We start from the raw sequence: 23,091 nt of genomic DNA, 5'->3' as shown, positions 1-23,091 counted from the left end.
TATTCAGTCAACTTTGGCAGTCATTCAGGTATACCCACTCATCTGGTGCTGTTTAGCATCGACTCATAATATTCAGACTTGTAGCAGTGAGCTTGGTAGACACAGCATGTGAAGTACACACACTGCTGAGAAGGTGGTGTTGAGATGGCGTAGCCAGCATGCTGGAAGGCGAATTGATGGTGGCAGCCAATGCGGAGCAGTGTGAGGCAGTCGACGGTGATGTGAGCCTAACTTTGAACCAAAGGCTGAAGAGTGGCTGTGGGTAGCTGGCAGACTCAGGCGGCAGATTGCTGGTAGGTTCAAGCCCTAGTCATGGGGCAGCAGCAAGTACATTGGCGAGCAGTTTGTTGAGATGGCAGCAGTGTTGGCTTCCAGAGGCTGGGCAGTTAGGCTGTGGTCCCTGGTTCACACTTAAGGATGGCAGTGGTGGTGGCAACATCATTACGGTGAAGACTCAATGGCTGCAGCTGATGCAGACTGGGCACAGCTATGTTGCCCAGCTGGCTGATGACAATAGTTGGTCCAGGAGGGATGTAAATGTCGCTGCTACTGGCTGACATTACGGAAGTGTCCACACTTGGGTGTCACGTGGAAATGGTCTGGTACAGAGGCAGTGACCAAACTGGGTGTCGTCAGACATAAGTAGCTGTCTGAAGGCAGGCACCAGGACACTGACACACAGAATAATGTTATGGAAGCATTTTGCTGCTGCTGCTGAGGGGGCGATGAGCAGGCTGTGTGGTGGTCGATGCTTATTTCTTGTGCTCCATTCCTGACTCCAGGCACTGTACAGTTCATCCCATTACACTACCTATCGGGGTAAGGTGGGTGGTGGTGTTTTAACTGCTTTTAGATGCAAATTGCCTTTTTCTGCTGAACCCTATTTTCCATTTTAGGGGTAGCACACTACTGAATAGTGGTTGCTCTTTAATGGCTTGACTACAATGGATCAGGAGTGGGGCAGTGGGGTGGCTGTGGGTGAGGCCGCTGCTGTCATATGCAGAGCCCCAGGGACTCCCCCCCCCCCCCCCCTCCTCCCCAACCACCTCTGCTCCCTTACCTATTTCTCTGGTGTTATTTTTATAATTGTGTTTGTAATAAAACATAATGGTCCAGCTGATGTCCATTACATTTCTCCTTCTCACTTGTTCTGTATCTCCTGACTAGAAGGAATACTTCATCTTCAACCAGCTTGGTGTGGGTCGGATGCAGGTGTTGTTTCTCACGTCATGGATAAGCCGTGGAGACCTCATGTCTGCTCTGACCTATGTACTGGCCTAACCCATGTACTTCTCCACACACAAACCATTTCTCAGCTCCGACATCAGTGCTACCGTCAATGCTTTGAATTAACTCCTCCTGTGTACTTTCATCATCAGAACACGTTCCTGACAGATGGCACTAACTCCTGATGAACTACCCATGGACCAAGTGTGCTAATGTCGTTGGTTAGTCCCTTAACCCCAACCAAATTTATTTAGACCAGGTGACTATCTCCAATCATTACTTAATTATGTATAAAAAGGAATGTTGCAAAATTCTTCACCACGTCATCATAAAGGCAAAAACCATGTACTATGAGAAAAGATACAAAACACTGAAGGCAAGGCAAGGATAATTTAGAGCATCATTAGGCATGAAATGAATAATCTTAAATGTTGTTTAAATTCGCAAGCACAATGGCTGGGAGACAAAGGATAATGGAATTCATGTCATTTGCTAGTAAATTCAATTAATTTTTCCCAGCAATACCTGGAAGGGTTGAGGGATTACCGTCAAAGGCAAATCCATTAGATTTACGAGACAGGCACTGCATACCTCATAACCAGACATCAGTTTTGCCAAACAATCTTTTAGAAAGTTTCAGTAACTCTTCTGGCTGTGATTATATCTGAGTGAAAATACTAATATTTTGTGCTGACTTGGTAGTGACACTCTTGTATTAGTATACCTTTATAACAAGTTGGTGTGTCAAGTGTTATAAATGGACAAACCTTATCATCTATTTTTTAAGTATTTGTTTGATGGGTTACTGTGGGTATGTCTGTGCAGCCATTTAGTAAGTGTGTTGGTAATATCTAGTGGTAATAAAACATTATAGAAATGTCTTCCAAAAGATGTAAGCTGAGATTTCTCAGAAGAAAATTTAGTAACTCTTAAATCTTTTGCAGTGACACTCATGTATATTGAATCTTATTTTAATTGCTGCTGTGAAAAAATCCAGCTTGTACAAATAGTCCATTTTGTTTATTTTAATTTTTCAGATATCTGTTGTCATACCAGATACTTTATCAGTTCCAAGTTCAATTGTAGATGCACTGTTGGAAGACTGTGCTTACTACAGAATTTTGGCTGTACCTGCAGTGGAGCTTATCAACAGAAACTTTCTGGATGCTTTTGTAAGAAGAGGTATTTTTTCAACCCTTATTATGTGAATAATTTTACATACCTAATTAATTCTTTATCTTAGAATATTCTTATACATGGTATTGGCACTGATGGCTGTAGTGAAGTCTCGTGACATGGACTCTAAAACACTCTGAAAAGTTTGTTGAGCCGTCTTGATCCGTGACCACTCGACTACTGACCACAACTCTCAGAGATTGGTCAGTGCTGGGTCTAAGGCATGTTCATATTTGAGCAGTGGCATTCTGAATGTACTCGGTAATGTTGAGACCAAGTGACTAGAGTGCTGCACAAGCATCCTCAAGTGAGCAGAGTGTTTCTCAGACTATTCTTCCCCAACTTGGGAGCAATGATGTGGAGCAGTGTCTTGCTCATGACTTACCAAGGGCACACATCTTCATTACCTGCCTGAATCTGTTCAACTTTGTTACTGGAATTATCTTTGTTTCTATGAAAATACTTTCACAACAGTGATGGGCATTCACCAAAACATAGTAATGCCAAAGGACCCTGTAACTTTTGGGCACCTATGTAGAGATGCAAAACTACTATGAATTGGTTGGTGTTGCTGTAGGGACAGCTGAGCATAGGGTTGTTGGGCTGCTTTTCTGTTGCAAAATTCAGTGAACCCATAGACAAGATGCATATTGGGCAATTCTTCATCCGTGAACCTATCCAAAGTGCTGTGTATTGCTGTTAATGTGCAACAGGCACTGCTGGCCACAAGTGAATGGAACAAGTTTGTTTCAAAACAATGCACAGTGTGTATACCATCGACATTGACACTGGTTTGCAGATATTTTGAATGCAATATTGGTACAAGGAGTAAGAGAGCAGATAAAATGAAATTGCTGTATAAAGAGACACTGGAGACCTTGAGTCCATTGTCCCAAAATGCTTGGAAAATAATCCTGTACAACCTTCAAAAATTTGTCGAAGTGCTGATTCACTCTGTATAAGTACTAGTATGACTTAGTGTTGCGTAACTATGACTTTAGCCTGCTTATCCACAACATCTGTAATTTATGTGCTTCCTTTATTTTATTTAGTAGATTTGTGGTACATTTTTAAATGTTTAAAGACTATTTTGATGTAAATGTATGTAATTTTGAAAAGGAAATGTAAATGACTCGATGTAAAGACAACATATTACTATTAATCAGGTTGTTATTTACAAACCTGTTTACCATTGAGTTCAGTTGATGAAAACTTCTTGTGTATGACCTGAGTAAATTCCCAAAATGAGCAGTTTTGAGGATGCTTTGCTACTCTGACTGCTTTAGCATGTTACAGTTGGTGCAGTCTTTACCTTCCATGTGAGGTACACACACCCCCTATTCAGTAACTCTTGGGTGTTGAATAATGAACATCAGTACATACTGTGAACTTACAATGTTATTTCCTTCTAAAATGCTGAGCTAACCATCTGACTGCTGTTTGAGCTATAGTTTAGACACTGCAATAATTTATTTCTGAGCAATTGCTTGTCTTCAGAGTCATTTATTTTAGATACCTACAAAAATGTAATTATCAATTTCATTTCTTCCTTTCACGCTACTGCAGTACAGAAATCCTAAAGACTACTATAATGTTTATAACTTAATCAACAATCAGCCACAAGTTGCATTTAAACCTTATAACTGTACTGCAGCCATGTTTACTTTTGATAAGGTAGTCTTTAAGTGTATTATTATTATTATTGTTGTTGTTGTTGTTGTTGTTGTTGTTTGGATGCAAAGAACAACACACAAATACTTTCCCTATGCTATTAGTTTAGACCAATAACAAATATTTTCATCAGGCAAGTACAACTAACCAGTTAACAAATACATTGTCTAAATTTTGCTTTTGGATTTTGCAGACATACATTAGGCATCTTTTCACTTGTATGCATATTAGCTGATTTGCCCATTGTCTTATGCATAAGCTGTTTTGTAGACAAATACAATACAATGCACTGCAGCGCAATACAACGCAGTAGTATTACAGGAAACAAGATCTCCAAAAACTAGTTAAATTGAGTGGGCATTGTGTGTGATGCTACTAATTATCACCTCATGCTCGTTTGATGAGTTAGTATGATAGCTAATGCCTCTAAACCTTTTTCTTAAATGCTAATAGGTGGGTTGGGGGAAGGGGGGTGGGTGGAGAAGCAGCCTTCTGCCTCACTTGAATAGTTAAGTATTCTGTTAAATAAAACCCTTTAATGAGTGTGCCATAGTTATGGACTATTGTGAAATAGTACTGTTTAGATTGTTCAGTGTATTTTTATTCATTATATAAGTGTCATGTTTTGGGCTACTGCCACCGTCAGATCCAAACAGCTATGCAAGTAGTACTGGTGCACAGAGGTAGCAAGTGCTCACATGTTACACATAATCAGAACTGAAATTGCCAGTTTTTAGCACTTGCGGTGAACTGGTGACTGCTTCTGCACAATGTTTCTAAACAAAAAAATTGACAGCACAAGTCAGTACCAATTACTAATGACACTAATTTTGCTACTGTAAACAGTGTTGTTTGATTACTAATGTTGGCAATGGTCAGAGAGAAACAGTAGTGGTTTAAATATCTGAACTTTTTTCAATTCAGAATTATGGAGCCTCACATTAAGAAAAGATCTACAGGTAATGCTTTCAGTATATGTCCAGCAGACAACGGACAATGCCTGCAAACATTTTTACCTCAGCTACTGTACAAACAAATGACAGGATAATATATTTTCTTTAACAAGTTTTTGTCACCCATCGCAAGCTTTACAGTTTTTCAGAAGGCTATAGTGTAGTTCTAGATTCTTCATTTAATAGTGATCCTTGAAACATTTTAAGCAGACATTCCTGCATTTTCTCAATCTCCTGCCAATGAATCAAAGTATGCTACCTGCTTTATTTAAGATTGAGTCTATGTGAGCATTCCATTTCATATCCATACAAATTCCTACTCTCATGCATTTGTGAGAGTTGGCTGATGCCAACTGTGACTGATATTGCAGTCATATGATACTACTATTCTGTGTTTTGTGAAGTGCGCAGTTTTCCATTTCTGTACCGTTAACACAAGTTGTGAATCTTTACAACACTTCAAAGCCTTATCCAGATCGGACTGGATATTTGTGCAGTCTTTTTCTGGGCATACATTACAGGCAACGGCAAATGTATTCCTTGCAAAGATGGTGAGGTTACAATTACTGTTGTACACCTGGTCATTTACATAGCAGACTGGTCACTAACTTTACCTTTGAAAGCTGTAAATTTATGAAATTTATTTGAAGAGAGCCACACTGTTTAGAGACTAACATTATCATCACTGAAGTAACATTTTTATGTCATTAGCAAAGAAATATTTATTTTAAAACTAACATTACTAAACATTTCATTACATAACAAGAAATAAGAAGCCACTGTAATGTCCTTTTGCAAGTGTTCATTTTTGCTGTAAGCTGTTTCAAATCTTGCTGATATCTGGCGAGTGCAGTTCATGTAAGTTCAATTAAATGTTCATCTGTTAGTGTAGAGTGATATCTAGATTTAGTGATTCAAGTGCGGAGTACAGTGATTCACGTACAAGAGATCCCAAAAATGTAAGTCTCTTGGCACAATCTTTGGTTGGAGGTATTTTTCTCCTGCATTTTTACAATTCAATAGCTGAACTACCATTTTCAGTCTTCTAGTATGTGGACCTCTTGCAGTTCCGATACCTCCAACAGTATTGCTGCTGAATCCTTTGTAATTGGCAGTGGAGTGAACTGCTAACTACTCACAACACCAACGGAAAAATGGATTTTGCATGAACTCTCTTCTGACAATGCAACACTCTTGTTGTGTAATGGTATTAGCACGGGGCGACATTATTGACATACTTTCTGAAGCTACTACTTAGTACTTGGAGAAATCTCTTCCCTCAGTGAACTATGAAGTGGTTATACCTTAAGTAAAACAATTAATCCTACCCAGTCCCAAGCATTATTCTTTTGCAAGAACTTGATGACACACCTGTCTTGTTAACACGCCATGAGAGCCTGAACATGGTACGGGGTTTAATTTTTCACAGGGACATAATATTGCGGACAGGAGAGTATTTACGGGAAAACTCAGACAAGTGAGTTTTCCTTCCATGCATCATATACATTGTCCTGCCAAACGAGGTTTATGCCAGAGCATTCATGCTCACTTTTCAGTGTGTTTTGTTTCCTGGGAAAGTTAAAACCTTTGTTACCATTGTGATATAAAGCCGCATTTCCTATCAATGATTTTGGTGTATGTCATCCCTTTGTACGAAAAACTGAATTTGTGGGAACTAGTCAGCTGCTTCATGAAAATTTACCATGTGAGGAATCACTATTCTGTGTCAAGTGCAGCTGTGATCTCTCCCCTCAATTTTCAATGAATGATCCCTTAATTAAGAAGCTTAAAGTCTCCAATCACCTCTCGTATTTTGAAGTGCGGTAAAAGTATGATCACTTACTTCCCATCCCATTTATATTGCATTTTGCCACTATATGGCCACGTCATTAGCAGTGCAAGTACTACTACCTCCTTCCACCCAAAATTGACTTCTGTAAGTTGAGCGCTGGCCGCGGTGGCTGTGTGGTTCTAGGTGCTTCAGTCCAGAACCGCGAGACTGCTACGGTCGCAGGTTCGAATCCTGCCTCGTGCATGGATGTGTGTGATGTCCTTAGATTAGTTAGGTTTAAGTAGTTCTAAGTTCTAGGGGACTGATGACCTCTGATGTTAAATCCCATAGTGCTCAGAGCCATTTGAACCATTTTTGTAAGTTGAGCAAATAAATTAGCGTTTGGAGGAGATACATTAGACCCTCTTGTGGTTCGTGGAGCATTGTCTTCAATGACCTATCCCTGCAACTAGCCATACAGGCCGCATCCTCTGGAAAGAACCTTCTTCCTGGCAATTTACAGGCCTATGATGCGACACGTGCCAATGGCTGAAGAACTTGTGGACTGTGGGTCCCAGAACTGCCCACTCCTCTTCTGTTCCTACCCCTCACAGCAAGTAAGCACTTTTAAGAAACCCAACTCTGTAAAGTAGTTAGGAAGGAAAAGAAGATCTCAGAGGTCTTCCCTGTTGATCCCAGACGCACCAGATCCTTCCATGCCATCAGACTCAGAAGCTATACTTGTTGTTGATGATCCACCTCCATCAGTGACAGAAAGTGATCCTGGGGTGTGACGACTTGTTCCTTCGGTCCCTCATGTGCACTTTGGCCTCCAGACCAACCTAACCCGTACAGTTTTGCTTCTCATTCAGGTATTTCTCATCTCTGGTTTCTTGATTTATCTCTGCTTCATACTATCACAATTTGATCAAATCAAATATCTTAGCTTATTTCACTAACTCTGGATAAACTACCCTATGAACGAGAACCTGATGAATGCACTGTTGTTGTAGAACTTTAACACTCTCTTTAACTGAAGGTAGAGCATTATCCACAGTTAGATTGATAAGAAAGCTTATTTTAGACATTCTTGCTTTATAAAAATAACTGTATTGTACACTGAATTCTAGCTCCATGCTTTGTAACATGTTCTGGCTGAAAGCTTGTGTGATAGTGGACTTTTTGTTGTGCCCATCTGCAACTCAAAATAACTGGTATATGGTAAGTAGTAGTCTATAATTTTCATAATATTGTAGTATTTTTTTATTCTTTGTGGTACTGTCATCAGACTAGAGGAATCACTTACTCAGAACAGCTAGAAGTTTTCATCACCTTTCATACTACAATTCTTTATTCTTTGTTACATACTTTATGAGCAGTACACAAACCTCAGAAACTTGTTCCTTAGCATTCATTTTATTAAATTTGTGTACACAATAGACCCCAGAACTCAAGTAGGTTCACATACTTTGCAACCTTCTAGTAAGACTCAAAATCAGTAGTATTCTGATCCTATAGGAACTGTCAAGTACGTGTAAGCCTCAAAATCGGTGGTGTACTAATCCTATAGGCTCGTACACAACCATCCACAGAAGAATACTCCCTAAACAGCCATCAGTCTACACAGTAATAGTGTCATTCTTTATCCTTCGGTCCACCTACCTGGTACCAAATTCATTATGCAGTTTATATATAAGGGCATAGTATCCTGCTTAATCATTATATGACATTCCTCGTGTTTTGGTAACTTAGCATAATTTGTATCAGTTAAATTCAGGTAAGATAACTACATATGATTTAAAATAAATAAATGAATAAATAAACAAATGTCTAAGAAAATAATCGAAGGAGCTATAATTCATAGAAAACAGATTAGTTGGAGAATAATAAACTCTCATACAGATTTCAGTCAGAGGTTTGAGTCCTCCCTCGGGCACGAGTGTGTGTAGCAAAAGTTAGTTTAAGTTAAATTAAGTAGCATGCAGGCTTAGGGACTGCTGACCTCAGCAGTTTGGTCGCATAAGACCTTACCACAAATTTCCAAATTCTTCTCATACAGAAATTGAAATATTAGTCAACCTTTGTAGTCGGATAAGTACATGGCTTCTCCTCACGTAAAAGGCTCCTAATTTTCATTCCTACGTGCCTGTGGCATCATGAAAGATATTGCAGATCTCTCTCGACAACCCTTATACCTCTGTTTGCTTAATGTATGTATGAGACTGTCTACCATCTGCCTACCTGCCCTTTGTATCTTTTTCATTTTCCGAAAATATCTGAAGTCACTAATGGACAGAAGACAAATTGCAAATTAAAATTTAAAGCAATAACTCAATCTGCCCTTTTTTAAGAATAACTTTACTGAATGATACTTTAAGTAATGAGAGTTTAATCTTAAGAAAATACTGTACATTCATACAAATTAACACCAAATGATTATAGGCACATTATTGCAAAATTGTTGGCTAAAACCTGTCGAATAAGTGTTACACCTATTTAATTCTAATCATTTATCAAATGCAGATAATTTTTCCCATATATTTTGAATAATGAAAACCTCTGTCGAAGGAGGCGTGTTAATATTTAGCACCTTGTTGAAATTCACATAAATTGCCAATATCTTCATCCAAAGTTGAGAAAGCGCAACACGGAGGTCAATCTGATGTAAATGTTTATCTAGCATTGGAATATCTAGACCGACACTCATGTCTAATGTTTATTTTCTGACACTCATGTCTAATGTTAATTTTCATTCAATATTTAAAGTCTGTAAAATATAAATGTCGTGTGGCTAGGGCCTCCCGTCGGGTAGACCGTTCGCCAGGTGCAAGTCTTTCGATTTGATGCCACTTCGGCGACTTGCGTGTTGATGGGGATGAAATGATGATGATTAGGACAACACAACACCCAGTCCCTGAGCGGAGAAAATCTTCGACCCAGTCAGGAATCGAACCCAGGCCATTAGGATTGACATTCTGTCGCACTGACCACTCTGCTACCAGGGGCGGACTTTAAAGGTTGTGATTAGTGGATTCACTACAAAATCAGATCACACAGTTATGCCAAAATGTAACTCCCTTGATATTGTTACTATAATAGCTTCTGTTTCTGATATTTTATCAGCCACATCAATGATTTAAAGAACCTAATCATTGCTGCCATTGCAACAGTTGACTTGGATACACTGTGCAAGCCAACTGTAGATTTTGAGACGCCCTGTATTTTTAACGTGGAATATGTACACTCTGTCATACTATTTAATTCAGCATTTTTCTGTTCTTGTGTGTCCACCAAAGACTTTTCAAAATTAATACCTCGACCTTCAATAATTGCATTTAGTTCAGTTTTTAAACCTGTATTATTTGCAACAAACTGGGCATTAAATTGTTCCATAAGGGTTTTAAAGAACTCTTTATCCATTGCTCAGTACTTTTGGTTAGTACAGGTATTCAATTGCATTAATAATAGACTTACAATTAACACAAGTATCTAGCACAACAGATACATACATGTGATTCAGTTACTGTAAATTTTCAATTAGTGCTTAAAATAATCACATACAATATGTACATTTCTGGACATACTATGGCATTATACTTTTATGGAGAAGATATCGACACCTGCTAAACCAATACCAAGCTTCTGAAGATGACAACTTAATTTATCAAAACTGGTAAAGCGTAATAAATTTTTATTTGCAACTGGTGACTGAAATATTGTGGAAAATTACTGCCATGAATAAAATAACTTAGTCTGCATTTAAGTATCATAGTACTTCGACATTTTCATTGAACAAGTAACAAACTTTTGAAGTTCAAAACCACCCCAAATTATGTCCTAATATACACACCACTGCCACCACCACCACCACATCAGTAAAAATCAGTTTGGATTAAAAATAACTCACCAAACAATGCTTGCATGTATTCCGGTGTCATGATGCTGACAGGAAGCTGGAAAGATGCGATGGGTGAACTACACTACTAAGCTGTCATTGCTGCAGGTAGATGAGCTGCAGACATGATCACCATCAGCTGCTGGGGTGTCTTTGTAGCCTGCTGAAAGGATCATACTACCCTTACAAGTTGCAGTTGACTATCTTCCAACTTGTAGACTTATTAAAATTTTCTTCAACATAATTGTAGTCAACGGATTTAATGGTGGCTCATTGTCTACACAGTTCTTCTTAATGCCTTTTCAGTACAGTGCTGGTGTTGACTTGCAAGTTGATACCATTGATAAGGACAACAGCAATATATTTCACTGAAATTTTTCTTCAGAATTGTTACTCCTTCTTAATTTGTATTTGCTTGATTCTGCTCATATTAATTTCTTCGCTTTTCCAGCTCAGAAATTTTCTGGCTCCTTTCACTTGGAGTGCCAGAATGTCAGTTGCTCAGTACTGTTGGTTGCCAGAATGATCTGATCTTTTGTTTGAACTGTGTACACTATGTGATCAAAAGTATCGAGACACCCCCTAAAACATACATTTTTCCTATTAGGTGCATTGTGCTGCCAGATACTCCATATCAGTGACCTCAGTAGTCATTAGACATTGTGAGAGAGCAGAATGGGGCCCTCCGTGGAACTCACGGACTTTGAACGTGGTCAGGTGATTGCGTGTCACTTGTGTCATATGTCTGTACGCCAGATTTCCACACTCCTAAACATCCTTAGGTCCACTGTTTCCGATGTGACAGTAAAGTGGAAATGTGAAGGAACATGTACAGCACAAAAGCGTACAAACCGACCTCGTCTGTTGACTGACAGAGACCACTGACAGTTGAAGAGGGCTGTAATGTGTAATAGACATACATCTATCCAGACCATCACACAGGAAGTCCAAACTGCATCAGAATCCTTTGCAAGTACTATGACAGTTAGGCAGGAGGTGAGAAAACTTGGATATCATGGTTAAGGGGCTGATCATAAGCCACACATCATGCTAGTAAGTGCCAAACTATGTCTCACTTGGTGTAAAGAGTGTAAACATTGGATGACTGATTAGTGAAAAAAATGTTGTCTGGAGTGATGAATCACAGTACACAATGTGGCAGTCCGATGGCTGGGTGTGGGTGTGGCGAATGCCCAGTGAACGTCATCTGCCAGCGTGTGTAGTGCCAACAGTAAAATTCGGAGGCGGTGGCATTATGGTGTGGTCGTGTTTTTCATGGAGGGGGCTTGCACCCCTTGTTTTGCATGGAACTATTACAGTACAGGCCTACAGTGATGTTTTAAGCACCTTCTTGCTTCCCACTGCTTAAGAGCAATTCAGGATGACGATTGCATCTTTCAACATGATCGAGCACCTGTTCATAATGTACGGCCTGTGGCGGAGTAGTTACACGAAAATAACATCCCTGTAGTGGGCTGGCCTGCACAGAGTCCTGATCTGAATCCTATAGAACACTTTTGGGATGTTTTGGAAAGCCAACTTCGTGCCAGGCCTCACCGACCGACATCGATACCTCCCCTCAGTGCTTCACTCCGTGAAGAATGGGCTGCCATTCCCCCAGAAACCTTCCAGCACCAGATTGAATGTGTGCCTGTGAGAGTGGAAGCCATCATCAAGGCTAAGGGTGGGCCAACACCATATTGAATTCCAGCATTAGCGATGAAGGGCACCACAAACTTGTAAGTCATTTTCAGCCAGGTGTCCAGATACTTTTGGTCACATAGTGTAGTGATATGATAAAATTTTATGATCACCACAGCTTATTAATTCTAATCTTCTATCTTTTACTTAAATTATGAATAACTCTATGAGTTATTATGGATTAAGTTACCTCTGCATCTTCCGTGCTGCTGGCTGAAATATTTACTCAGTTCTAGACCCCTACTGAATGATCCAAACTATATCTCCAAAAACACTTGTATATTGACTTTTGTTCATAGTCAGAAACATTTTATAATAATTTGTGCTAATATATGTACTCCATATGACAGGACATGAATGACATATCTCTAGAATCATAATGACAGTTGAACATATTCTATTGTTCTCATGACACAGAGCCATTGTCATGCTACTTTTTGCCCTATGGTATGTGGCACATCTCCATGCTGGGACGAGACTGCATAGAATAAACCGTCCAAAGAAGCAGGTATGAAGCATTATAAAGCAGCTATTGTTGTCCCACCTTACAGAAATGCTGCTGCATCAAGTATCACAAGAATAGATGCATAGACCTAATGAGTCTTCCAAACAGAATGCAAATTTAAACTCACTATCCTAACTATAACATGTTTTTCTGATGTCAGTCATAATTTGTCAGTACTACAGTGTGCAAGACATCAGTTTACTAAAGTGATATGTTACACAACACTAACCTGCAGTACCTCTTTGAAAGAACCAAGTTGTTGCTGTGTCACATTCTACTTGTAGTATTATTTGCTGTCCTGAAAATTTGACATATGTGCTCTGGCCTTCACTAGTGCATGTTTGTGCTTTGATCAGCATTGTCATTACCCAGTTAGTTTCCGGACTTAGTAAATTGTGCTGTTGGGTGTCAGCGTAGCATGTGCATTGCTCATTGGGTCAGGTGCTCACGTCTTCAGGTTCTATGATGATGCATTTAATGCCTCATCCCATGTGCCTATTTCTACATTTCGAGGTGTAGCAGGCAGTGAAAGACTTCCCTGTGTGTGTGTGTGTGTGTGTGTGTGTGTGTGTGTGTGTGTGTTGGGGGGGGGGGGTTGAAAGGGATCACCAGATCACTGAAATATGGTTGTATGATGCTACCTGTGGCTGATAAAGTCACTTGTCCGGTTTTTAGAGGAAGGCTCTTAGCCTGCAAGATCCAGACAGTCAGAGAGAGTAGAGGGTGGGGTTATTGGTAGTTTGGAGGGTGGAGGGGGAATCATCTCAGATGTGGAATAGGTCCTTCCAGATGCCATGAAGAGCACAGGGTGCAGTCAACTTCAGGTGGTGGCCGTGTTGGTACTAATGATGTATGCTGCTTTGCATCAGAAACGATGCTCTCTGTTTTGTGGGGCTATCTAAATTGATAAAGACTGCCAGTCAAACAGGACTCCCCCTGCGGGTTGAAGGATTAGAATAGGCCTGAGGCTGTCATAAGAGGTGACTAAAAGGAGTCTCACTTGTTTTGGCCTTTATGTGATGGTCCTCCATTGGGTTTGACCTCCATTTTTCCAAATTTTCCTGAAGAGCAAGCCAATTGGCAAAGGGTGCCTTACATGGTGCATGGCTTCGGGACTCCCAGCAATGGCCATCCTGCCAGGTGGCCTTTGCTGCGGCCAGGTGGCACCCGTGGAGAGGGCCCCTAGTCGGAGTGGGTGGCATCAGGGCGTATGACATGATCTCTTGCTGATGATCAAACACCAGCAGTCTCTAAACGGTCAAGGTGTAACCTCAATGCTAAACAATATGACCCCAAATCGTTACCCTGCCCCCACTCCCCCTCCCCCCTGGCCACACCATGAGAGAGGAATACCAGGTTAAGGATGGCAGCGAAGCGTATTCAACCTGGTGCCTTGTATGTTCAAGAGTTGATGTGGAATATTTCTTGTCAATGGAAGCCTCAGTTTTTTGTGGAGCATTTAGAGGACAAGTTTGGGGAGGTGGAGGGCTTGTCCAAAATGCGATCAGGGTCAGTCTTAATAAAAACGGCACCCTCTTCCCAGTCACGGGCATTGCTTGCTTGTGACACGCTGGGGGATGTTTCTGTTACCATCATGCTTCATAAGAGCTTAAATATGGTCCAGGGTATTATATTCCATGGAGACCTTCTTTTGCAGATTGACGAGGAGCTGCATGCCGACTTAAGAATGCCGAGGTGTTCATTTTGTCTGCCACATCAGTAGGGGTCTGAGAGATAATCAGGTTGCCACCGGTGCCTTCATCTTGGCCTTCGAGGGTGACACATTGCCCGAGAAGGTCAAGGTGATGGTCTACCGCTGTGATGTCAAGCCATACATCCCTCCCTTGATGCGGTGCTTTAAGTGCTGGAAGTTTGGCCATATGTCATCCCTCTGTACTTACAATGTCGCATGTCAAAATTGTGGACATCCTTTGCATCCCAATACTCCATGTGCCTCGCCTCCAATCTGTGTCAATGGCGGAGAGCATCATTCCCCTTGCTCACCAGACTGCAAGATTTTACAGCAAGAAAGGAAAATCATGGAATATGAGACCCTGGACCGACTGACCTACACTGAGGCTACGAGGAAATTTGAACACCTCCATCATGTGGCTATAACTTCCATTTAGGCCACCACTACGAGAACAGTTGTAGCCCCATCAGTTCCATGAATTCCAGTCGGCTCTCAGAGCCGGAAGACTACACCCGCCCCCTTGATGGTGGGGGCACTTCCCTCCCTGTTGCTCCCGCACCACCTACCTCGGGAGCACTGCTCCCCCCCCCCCCCCCCCCCCCCCCCCTCCAACCATCGGGGATATCAGTCCCCACTTCTGTGCAGGAGAAGCGTAAGTCTTCTTCGGCTGCTCTTGCTAGGAAGGGGTCCCTTGGGTCACACTCTTCCCAGGTTTCTGCTAGTGGGATAAATGACACCTGCCAGTGGCTGAAGTGCCCAAAAGCAGTTGGTTGCAGAGCTTCATGATCATCTTCAGTCCCTGAGACTGAATCAGTGAAGGCACCCCCCTCCCCCTCCCCTCTCACCCAGCCAGAGAAACCCAAGGACCAGCAAGAGGAACCCAAAAAGAAGACCCCAAGACAATGGGAATTGCAGTGGCACCCAGACCACTGCTATCTACAAGCTCTGTGTCGGAGGATGGGGTGTAGATTCTGGCGTCCACTGAGAATCCAGATCTCGACGGACACAATGGCTACAAACTGCTGAGGAAATAAGTCGGTGGCGGCAATTGCCTCATTGAATGTTCCATGCCTTCCCAGCCTCACAATCACATTATCCTCCAGTGGAATTGCGGCAATTTTTTCCACCAAGTGGCTGAGCTATGGCAATGTTAAGCTGTACCTGGTTCCCGGAAATGCAGACTCCTGCCCTTTGTGGCTACAGGGGATATTACAAGAACAGTGGCTAGTATAATAGAGTGTCAGGTGGAGTTTGTGTCTACGTCCTGAACTCAGTGTGCCTGTGCCCCTTCAAATCTCTTTTGAAGCTGTGGCTGCTAGGATATGGACGACACAGGAAATAACAGTCTGCAATGTATATGGTTCAGTACCCCTGAATGTATTGGTTGCACTTATTGCTCAACTCCCAAGACCTTTCCTACTTTTGGGAGATTTTAACACTCGCAACCCCTTGTGGGGTAGCACTGTGCTTACTGGCCAAGGCAGAGATGTCGAAACTTTACTGCCTCAGTTCAACCTCTGCCTCTTAAATACTGGGGCCGCCACACATTTCAGTGTGGCTCATGGTAGTTACTCAGCCATTGATTTATCGCTTTGCTGCCCAAGACTTCTCCCATCTATGCTTTGGAGAGCACATGGCGACCTGTGTGATAGTGACCAATTCCCCATCTCCTTGTCACTCCCCTGGCATCATGCTCACAGATGCCTACCCAGATGGGCTTTCAACAAGGCAGACTGGGAAGTCTTCACCTCTGCTGTCTCGACTGAATCTCCCCCACATGGTGCCATCGATGTTGTTGTTGAGCAGGTAACTACAATGATCATTTCTGTGGTGGAAAATTCAGTCCATTGTTCTTTGGGGTGCCTCCGCAAAAGTCGGTACCTTGGTGGTCGCTGGAAGTCGCTGAGGCAATTAAAGAGTGTGGGTGCTCTATGTCACCTTCCAAGGGCTGGATAAAGATCAGACATGTTTTTGGGTATACCAGTCCCCAACAGGTATCCCTGGCATTAACATGAATGGCGTATTATCTACCAACTCAAACATGAGTGCCGAGCACTTTGCTGAGCACTATGCTCGAACCTGTGCATCGGAGAATTATCCCCCAGCCTTTCGCATTCTCAGGCAGCAGATGGAAGGGAAAGTCCTCTCGTTCACTACACACCACAGAGAATCCTATAACCCCCCATTTACAGAATGGGAGCCCCTCAATGCCCTTGCACATTGCCCAGACACTGTTCCTGGGCCAGATCGGATCCACAGTCAGATGCTTAAACATCTCGCATGTGTCATCTCCTCGTCATCTTCAACCGGTTCTGGTACAATGGCGTCTTTCCATCGCAGTGGTGGGAGAGCACCATCATTCCGGTGCTCAAACACGGTCAAAAACTGCTTGATGGGGATAGCTATCTGCCTTACCAACATTGTTTGTAAGTTGCTGGAAGGTATGGTCTGTCAGGGGTTGGGTTGGTTCCTAGACTCAAGTGGCCTACTGGCTCCATGTCAGGGCAGCTTCCGCCAGGGGCACTCTACCACTGATAATCTTGTGTCCCTCGAGTCTGCCATCTGAACAGCCTTTTCCAGATGCCAACACCTTGTTGCCGTCTTTTTTGATTTACAAAATGCATATGACACAACCTGGCGACATCATATCCTTGCCACAGTATACGGGTGAGGTCTCAGAGGCCAACTCCCGATTTTTATCCAGAATTTCCTATCGCTCCATACTTTCCGTGTCCAAGTCGATGCCTTCCATAGCTCCTTCCGTATTCAGGAAAATGGCATTCCGCAGGGCTCTGTATTGAGTGTCTCTCTATTTTTAGTGGTTATTAAAGATCTAGCAGCAGCTGTTGGGCCGACAGTCTCACCTTCTCTGTACGTGGATGACTTCTGCATTTCGTACTGCTGCTCCAGGACTGGTGTTGTGGAGCGGCATCTACAGGGAGCCATTCACAAGATACAGTCATGGGCTCTAGCCCACGGCTTGCAGTTTTCAGCATGCATTTCTGTCGGCGTCGCACCATTCATCCAGAACCAGAAATGTATGTTAATGATGATCCACTAACTGTAGTGGAGACATATCGATTCTTAGGACTGGTTTTCGATGCCCGATTGACTTGGCTAGCTCACCTTCGTCAGCTTAAGCGGAAGTGCTGGCAGCACCTCAATGCCCTCCGCTGCCTGAGCAACACCATCTGGGGTGCAGATCGCTCTACGCTGCTGCAGCTCTACAGAGCCCTTGTTCAGTCCCACCTTGACTATGGGAGTCTGGTTTGCAGTTCGGCGGCGCCCTCAGTGTTGCATTTACTCGACCCAGTGTACCATTGTGGCGTTCGACCAGCGTCGGGAGCTTTTAGGACGAGTCTGGTGACTAGCGTCCTGGTGGAGGCCGGAGTCCCTCCATTGAAAGTATGCACAACTGCTGGCCAGTTACATTGCACATATTCGTAGTTTTCCTGCGCATTCGAATTACTGTCTCCTTTTCCCAACCACAGCAGTTCATCTCCCGCATTGGCGGCCCAGGTCAGGGCTTACAATTGCGGTTCATGTCCAGTCCCTTCTGTCTGAACTGGAGTCCTTCCTGCTACCACCTCTCCTGGAGGTCCATTCACATACACCTCCTTGGTGTACACCTAGGCTGCAGTTTCTTCTGGACTTTTCACATGGCCCTAAAGACTCTGTTAACCCTTTGTCTCTCTGCTATCGCTTCCTTTCAATTCTCGATGTGTACTGGGGCCATGAAATGCTTTACAGTGACGGCTCAATGGCTGATGGTCACGTAGGCTTTGCATATGTTCATGGAGGACATATTGGATGGCACTCCTTGCCGATAGCTGCAGTGGTTTCACTGCAGAGCTGGCAGCCATATCCCGTGCTCTTTAGCACCTCCACTCATGCCCTGGCGAGTAATTTTTCCTGTGTACTGACTCCGTGAGCAGTGTATAAGCTATTGACCATTCTTTGTGAGCATCCATTCAGGAGTCCATCTGCGCCCTAGAATGGTTCCATCATTCAGTTGCGTTTGTATGGACCCCAGGACACGTCGGAATCCCAGGCAAAGTACTTGCCGACAGGCTGGCCAAACAGGCTACACAGAAACCGCTTCTGGAGATGGGTGTCTCCAAAACTGTCCTGCGTTCTGTCGTACACTTCAGGGTTTTCCGGCTTTGGGAGATGGAATGGTGTAACAGTACGCACAACAGACTGTGTGTCATTAAGGAGACTACAAACGTGTGAAAGTCCTCCATGTGGGCCTCTCGCAGGGACTCTGTGGTTCTCTGCTGGCTCCGCATAGGCTAAGCTTGGGCGACCCATGGCTACCTCCTGTATCATGAAGACTCGCCTCAGTGTCGGTGTGGCACCTGGTTGATAGTGGCCCATATTCTGGTGCACTGCCCCACTTTGACTGCACTGCAACGAAATCTTGGGTTACCAGATACGTTGCTAGTAATTTCATCTGACAACGCCTCATCGGCTTTATGTTTTATTCGTGAGGATGCGTTGTATCATTAGATCTAAGTTTTAGCGCATATCCTTTGTCCCTCTGTGGCCTCCAGCCTAGTGCTTTTAGGGTGGAGGTTTTAATGTGTTGCAGAGTGGCTAGCTTCTCCTTTTTACTCTCATGGTCAGCCAGCCATGGTAATCTGCTCTCATGTTTTGATCTCTTCTACATGTTTCTTGCATCTCTCTGTCTTCTTTTTTTTTTTCAGACTTTGTCCATTTTAGTGTTTTTGCCCTTCTGTCATTCTTGTGATTTTCTCCTTTCTTCCACCTGTGTTTTGTATGTCTCGATTACTTTACTCCCACCCTTGTGGAATTATTTTAATTGTAACAAGGGACTGATGACCTAGCAGTTTGGTCCCTCCACCTCTTTTAAACCATCCATCCCACCAACCGACCAACCAACAGGGCTGAATGCAAGCCTGTGGTTCAGAACTGAGGGGAGGGTCTGAATCCAGAGGCTTAGATGTTTCCACAACCATGTAGCCACGACTTGAGCCACGGGGAGTTAGGTATTGGGTCCTGCCTAATATGTCAGGGGTACACTACATACAGAAGGTGGCTACGTGGATAGCATTGGTAATGTGGAGTGGACTTGGTGGTTTCATAAGTTAGAGGGCCTCAGAAAAGAACAAAAAGGGTTTCAGTGTCAAAGGGTGCAGGTCAGACACAGGTTAGGGGTTAACCTAGGAGCCATAGGTATTATAGTAGTAAACTGTCGTAGCTCTGTTGGGAAAGAACCAGAGTGCCAGGTTCTAACTGAAAGCTAATACTCTAGCAGAAATGAAGTAGATGGTTCCTGTGAGCTAGAATGGGCAGAGGTTGTACTTGGCAATTGGAATAAATTAATAATCAGTTTCTTTTACCGCCCCCCTCCCCCGTCCCATGACTCGGATGATATAGTTCAAAGAAGACTTGAGCTTCATTTCGCATAGGTACCCCACTCATAAAATTATGTTTCGTTATGACTTCAATCTACCCTTGATATGTTGGCGAAGGTAAATGTTTAAAGTTGGTGGTATGCATAAGACATCATCTGCAATGAAATTCAATGCTTTCTCTGAAAATTATTTTGAACAATAGTTCAGGAGCCCACTTAAATTGTAAATGGTTGCAAAAATATACTCTTATCTCTTAGCAACAAATAATCACGAGCAAGTAGGGAACATTATGATGATGCGTATAGCGATTATTGACCACAAGGTCGTTGTACTGATACTGAACACCATAACATCCAAAGCAACCAAAAATAAACACAACATATATCTATTTTAAAAAATCACATAAAAATTTGCTTGAGGGCTTCCTAATGGACAGCCAGTATTTCTTCCAAACTATGTAAGCATAGTCCAGATGTGACATAAATTCAAAGAAACAGTATTGACAGCAAAGGAAAGGTTTATGCCAAGTAAGTTAATAAGAGACAGAACTGACCATCCATAGTACATAAAGCAGGTCAGACCACTGTTGCAGAAGCTAAATAAAAAGCATGCCCAATTTAAAAGAATGAAAATTGCTCAAGATCGGCGAAGTTTTACGGAACCTCGAAATTTAGTGCAAACTTAATGCGAGATGCATTTAACGGTTTGCACAACGGATCACTGTCTTGAAATCTGGCAGAAAACCCAGAGAGATTCTGGTCATATGTGAAGTACACCAGTGGCAAGACACCATCAATACCTTCCCTACACAATAGCAGTTGTAATATCACCAATGATGGTGCCACTGAAGCAGAGGTTTTCCAGAATTCGTTCACCAATGAGAATGAAGTAAATATTCTAGAATTCAAAATCAAGAACTGCTGCCAACATGAGTAACTTAGAAATACATATCTTCAGTGCAGCAAAGCAACTCAAATCACTTAATAAGAGCAAATCCTCCACTCCAGATTGAATACCAGTTAGATGTGGATATGCTGATACAGTAGTTCCTTACGTAAGTCGTATATGACTGCTCTCACCGTGTGTATTGCTTCGAGGATTTCGGCGTAAATTCTAGAACCACTTGCCCTTACACCATCTCGAATACACAATATTTTAGATGTGAGTGAGAGAAGGGAACCCTATCTACTGTGTATCGCCTGTCTGTGTGTGCAGGTTTGAAGTTTGTCGTATGAAGACAGTAGACACGGGAGTCGAATGGCACCGACAAGTACTGTCGGTCAGTCCATGGAAGTCTTAATGAAAGCACACGCCAGCACCAAGGAACTTCTGTGTTATTCTGTGCAGCTTTTTTAAAAAACTGTGAGTATTGTTAGCGACAAAAGAACAATTGAGAATCTGAATTGCGAAAAACTCTTATCTTGGGCTTGCTGGAGGCAAGACATATTTTATGATATGTTTGTAGCCAATTCTTTTCTAAATGGATTTAAATCTGTTTCTAATGTGAGACTATAAGAGTTACTTACGAGAAGTTAATTTTTTATATGCGAAGTGTGAATTTTGTTCTTATGAAGCTCAAATATACCAAAAGTTATTGAAAAGTATTCTTTGAGTACCGAATTATTTCGCAAGTGGTGGGAGAGTCTTTAAGGTTCCTGTAACTAGCGTCATTCTTCAGAGAAAAAGTTTGTAGAGATTCCGGTAGCCGGCTATCCAGAGAAGAAGATGGGCTGTATACACCAAGTAAGTCGACTCGTACACCGAGCTAGGTGGTGCAGTGGTTAGCACACTGGACTCGCATTCGGGAGGACGACGGTTCAATCCCGTCTCCGGCCATCCTGATTTAGGTTTTCCATGATTTCCCTAAATTGCTTCAGGCAAATGCCGGGATGGTTCCTTTGAAAGGGCATGGCCGATTTCCTTTCCCATCCTTCCCTCACCCGAGCTTGCGCTCCGTCTCTAATGACCTCGTTGTCAACGGGACGTTAAACAGTAATCTCCTCCTCCTCCTCCTCCTCCTCGACTCGTACAAGAGAAATGGGAAGTTTGTGCATACTCTTCACACACTCTTAGTCGTCAAAAATATTAAAGGTGGAAGATGTTGTTGTTGTTATGGTCTTCAGTCCTGAGACTGGTTTGATGCAGCTCTCCATGCTACTCTATCCTGTGCAAGCTTCTTCATCTCCCAGTACCTACTGCAACCTACATCATTCTGAATCTGCTTAGTGTATTGATCTCTTGGTCTCCCTCTACGATTTTTACCCTCCACGGTGCCCTCCAATGCTAAATTTGTGATCCCTTGATGCTTCAAAACATGTCCTACCAACCGATCCCTTCTTCTAGTCAAGTTGTGCCACAAACTCCTCTTCTCCCCAATTCTATTCAATACCTCCTCATTAGTTATGTGATCTACCCATCTAATCTTCAGCATTCTTCTGTAGCACCACATTTCGAAAGCTTCTATTACCTTCTTGTCCAAACTATTTATCGTCCATGTTTCACTTCCATACATGGCTACACTCCATACAAATACTTTCAGAAACGACTTCCTGACACTTAAATCTATACTCGATGTTAACAAATTTCTCTTCTTCAGAAACGATTTCCTTGCCATTGCCAGTCTACATTTTATATCCTCTCTACTTCGACCATCATCAGTTATTTTACTCCCTAAATAGCAAAACTCCTTTACTACTTTAAGTGTCTCATTTCCTAATCTAATTCCCTCAGCATCACCCGATTTAATTTGACTACATTCCATTATCCTCGTTTTGCTTTTGTTGATGTTCATCTTATATCCCCCTTTCAAGACACTGTCCATTCCGTTCAACTGCTCTTCCAAGTCCTTTGCTGTCTCTGACAGAATTAGAATGTCATCGGCGAACCTCAAAGTTTTTATTTCTTCTCCATGAATTTTAATACCTACTCCGAATTTTTCTTTTGTTTCCTTTACTGCTTGCTCAATATACAGATTGAATGACATCGGGGAGAGGCTACAACCCTGTCTCACTCCTTTCCCAAACACTGCTTCCCTTTCATGCCCCTCGACTCTTATAACTGCCATCTGGTTTCTGTACAAATTGTAAATAGCCTTTCGCTCCTTGTATTTTACCCCTTCCAC

General features: G+C 42.4%; 1 protein-coding gene and 1 non-coding gene across 6 annotated transcripts in view; both read left to right on the top strand.

Annotated features, from left to right (window-relative positions):
* Nucleotides 1–23,091, top strand: part of LOC126236337 (ribonuclease P protein subunit p40-like) — a 262,934-nt gene that overhangs the window by 19,690 nt on the left and 220,153 nt on the right. For 4 of the 5 annotated variants that reach the window (XM_049945562.1, XM_049945560.1, XM_049945563.1 and 1 more), the window contains exon 2: nucleotides 2,265–2,409. In XM_049945562.1, coding sequence (XP_049801519.1) covers nucleotides 2,265–2,409 — 145 coding nt within the window. Of the gene's footprint in view, nucleotides 1–2,264; nucleotides 2,410–21,185; nucleotides 21,333–23,091 lie in introns of those variants that run through there. The other variant, XM_049945559.1, reaches the window with a different exon arrangement.
* On the top strand, nucleotides 21,734–21,806 carry Trnaa-cgc (transfer RNA alanine (anticodon CGC)). Its single transcript has one exon. It is a non-coding gene; the product is annotated as a tRNA-Ala (tRNA).

Source organism: Schistocerca nitens, chromosome 2 (genome assembly GCF_023898315.1).
Source record: "Schistocerca nitens isolate TAMUIC-IGC-003100 chromosome 2, iqSchNite1.1, whole genome shotgun sequence".
Taxonomy (NCBI): domain Eukaryota; kingdom Metazoa; phylum Arthropoda; class Insecta; order Orthoptera; family Acrididae; genus Schistocerca; species Schistocerca nitens.
Note: the sequence above shows the minus strand (reverse complement) of the source record. Positions and strands in the feature narration are given on the sequence as shown.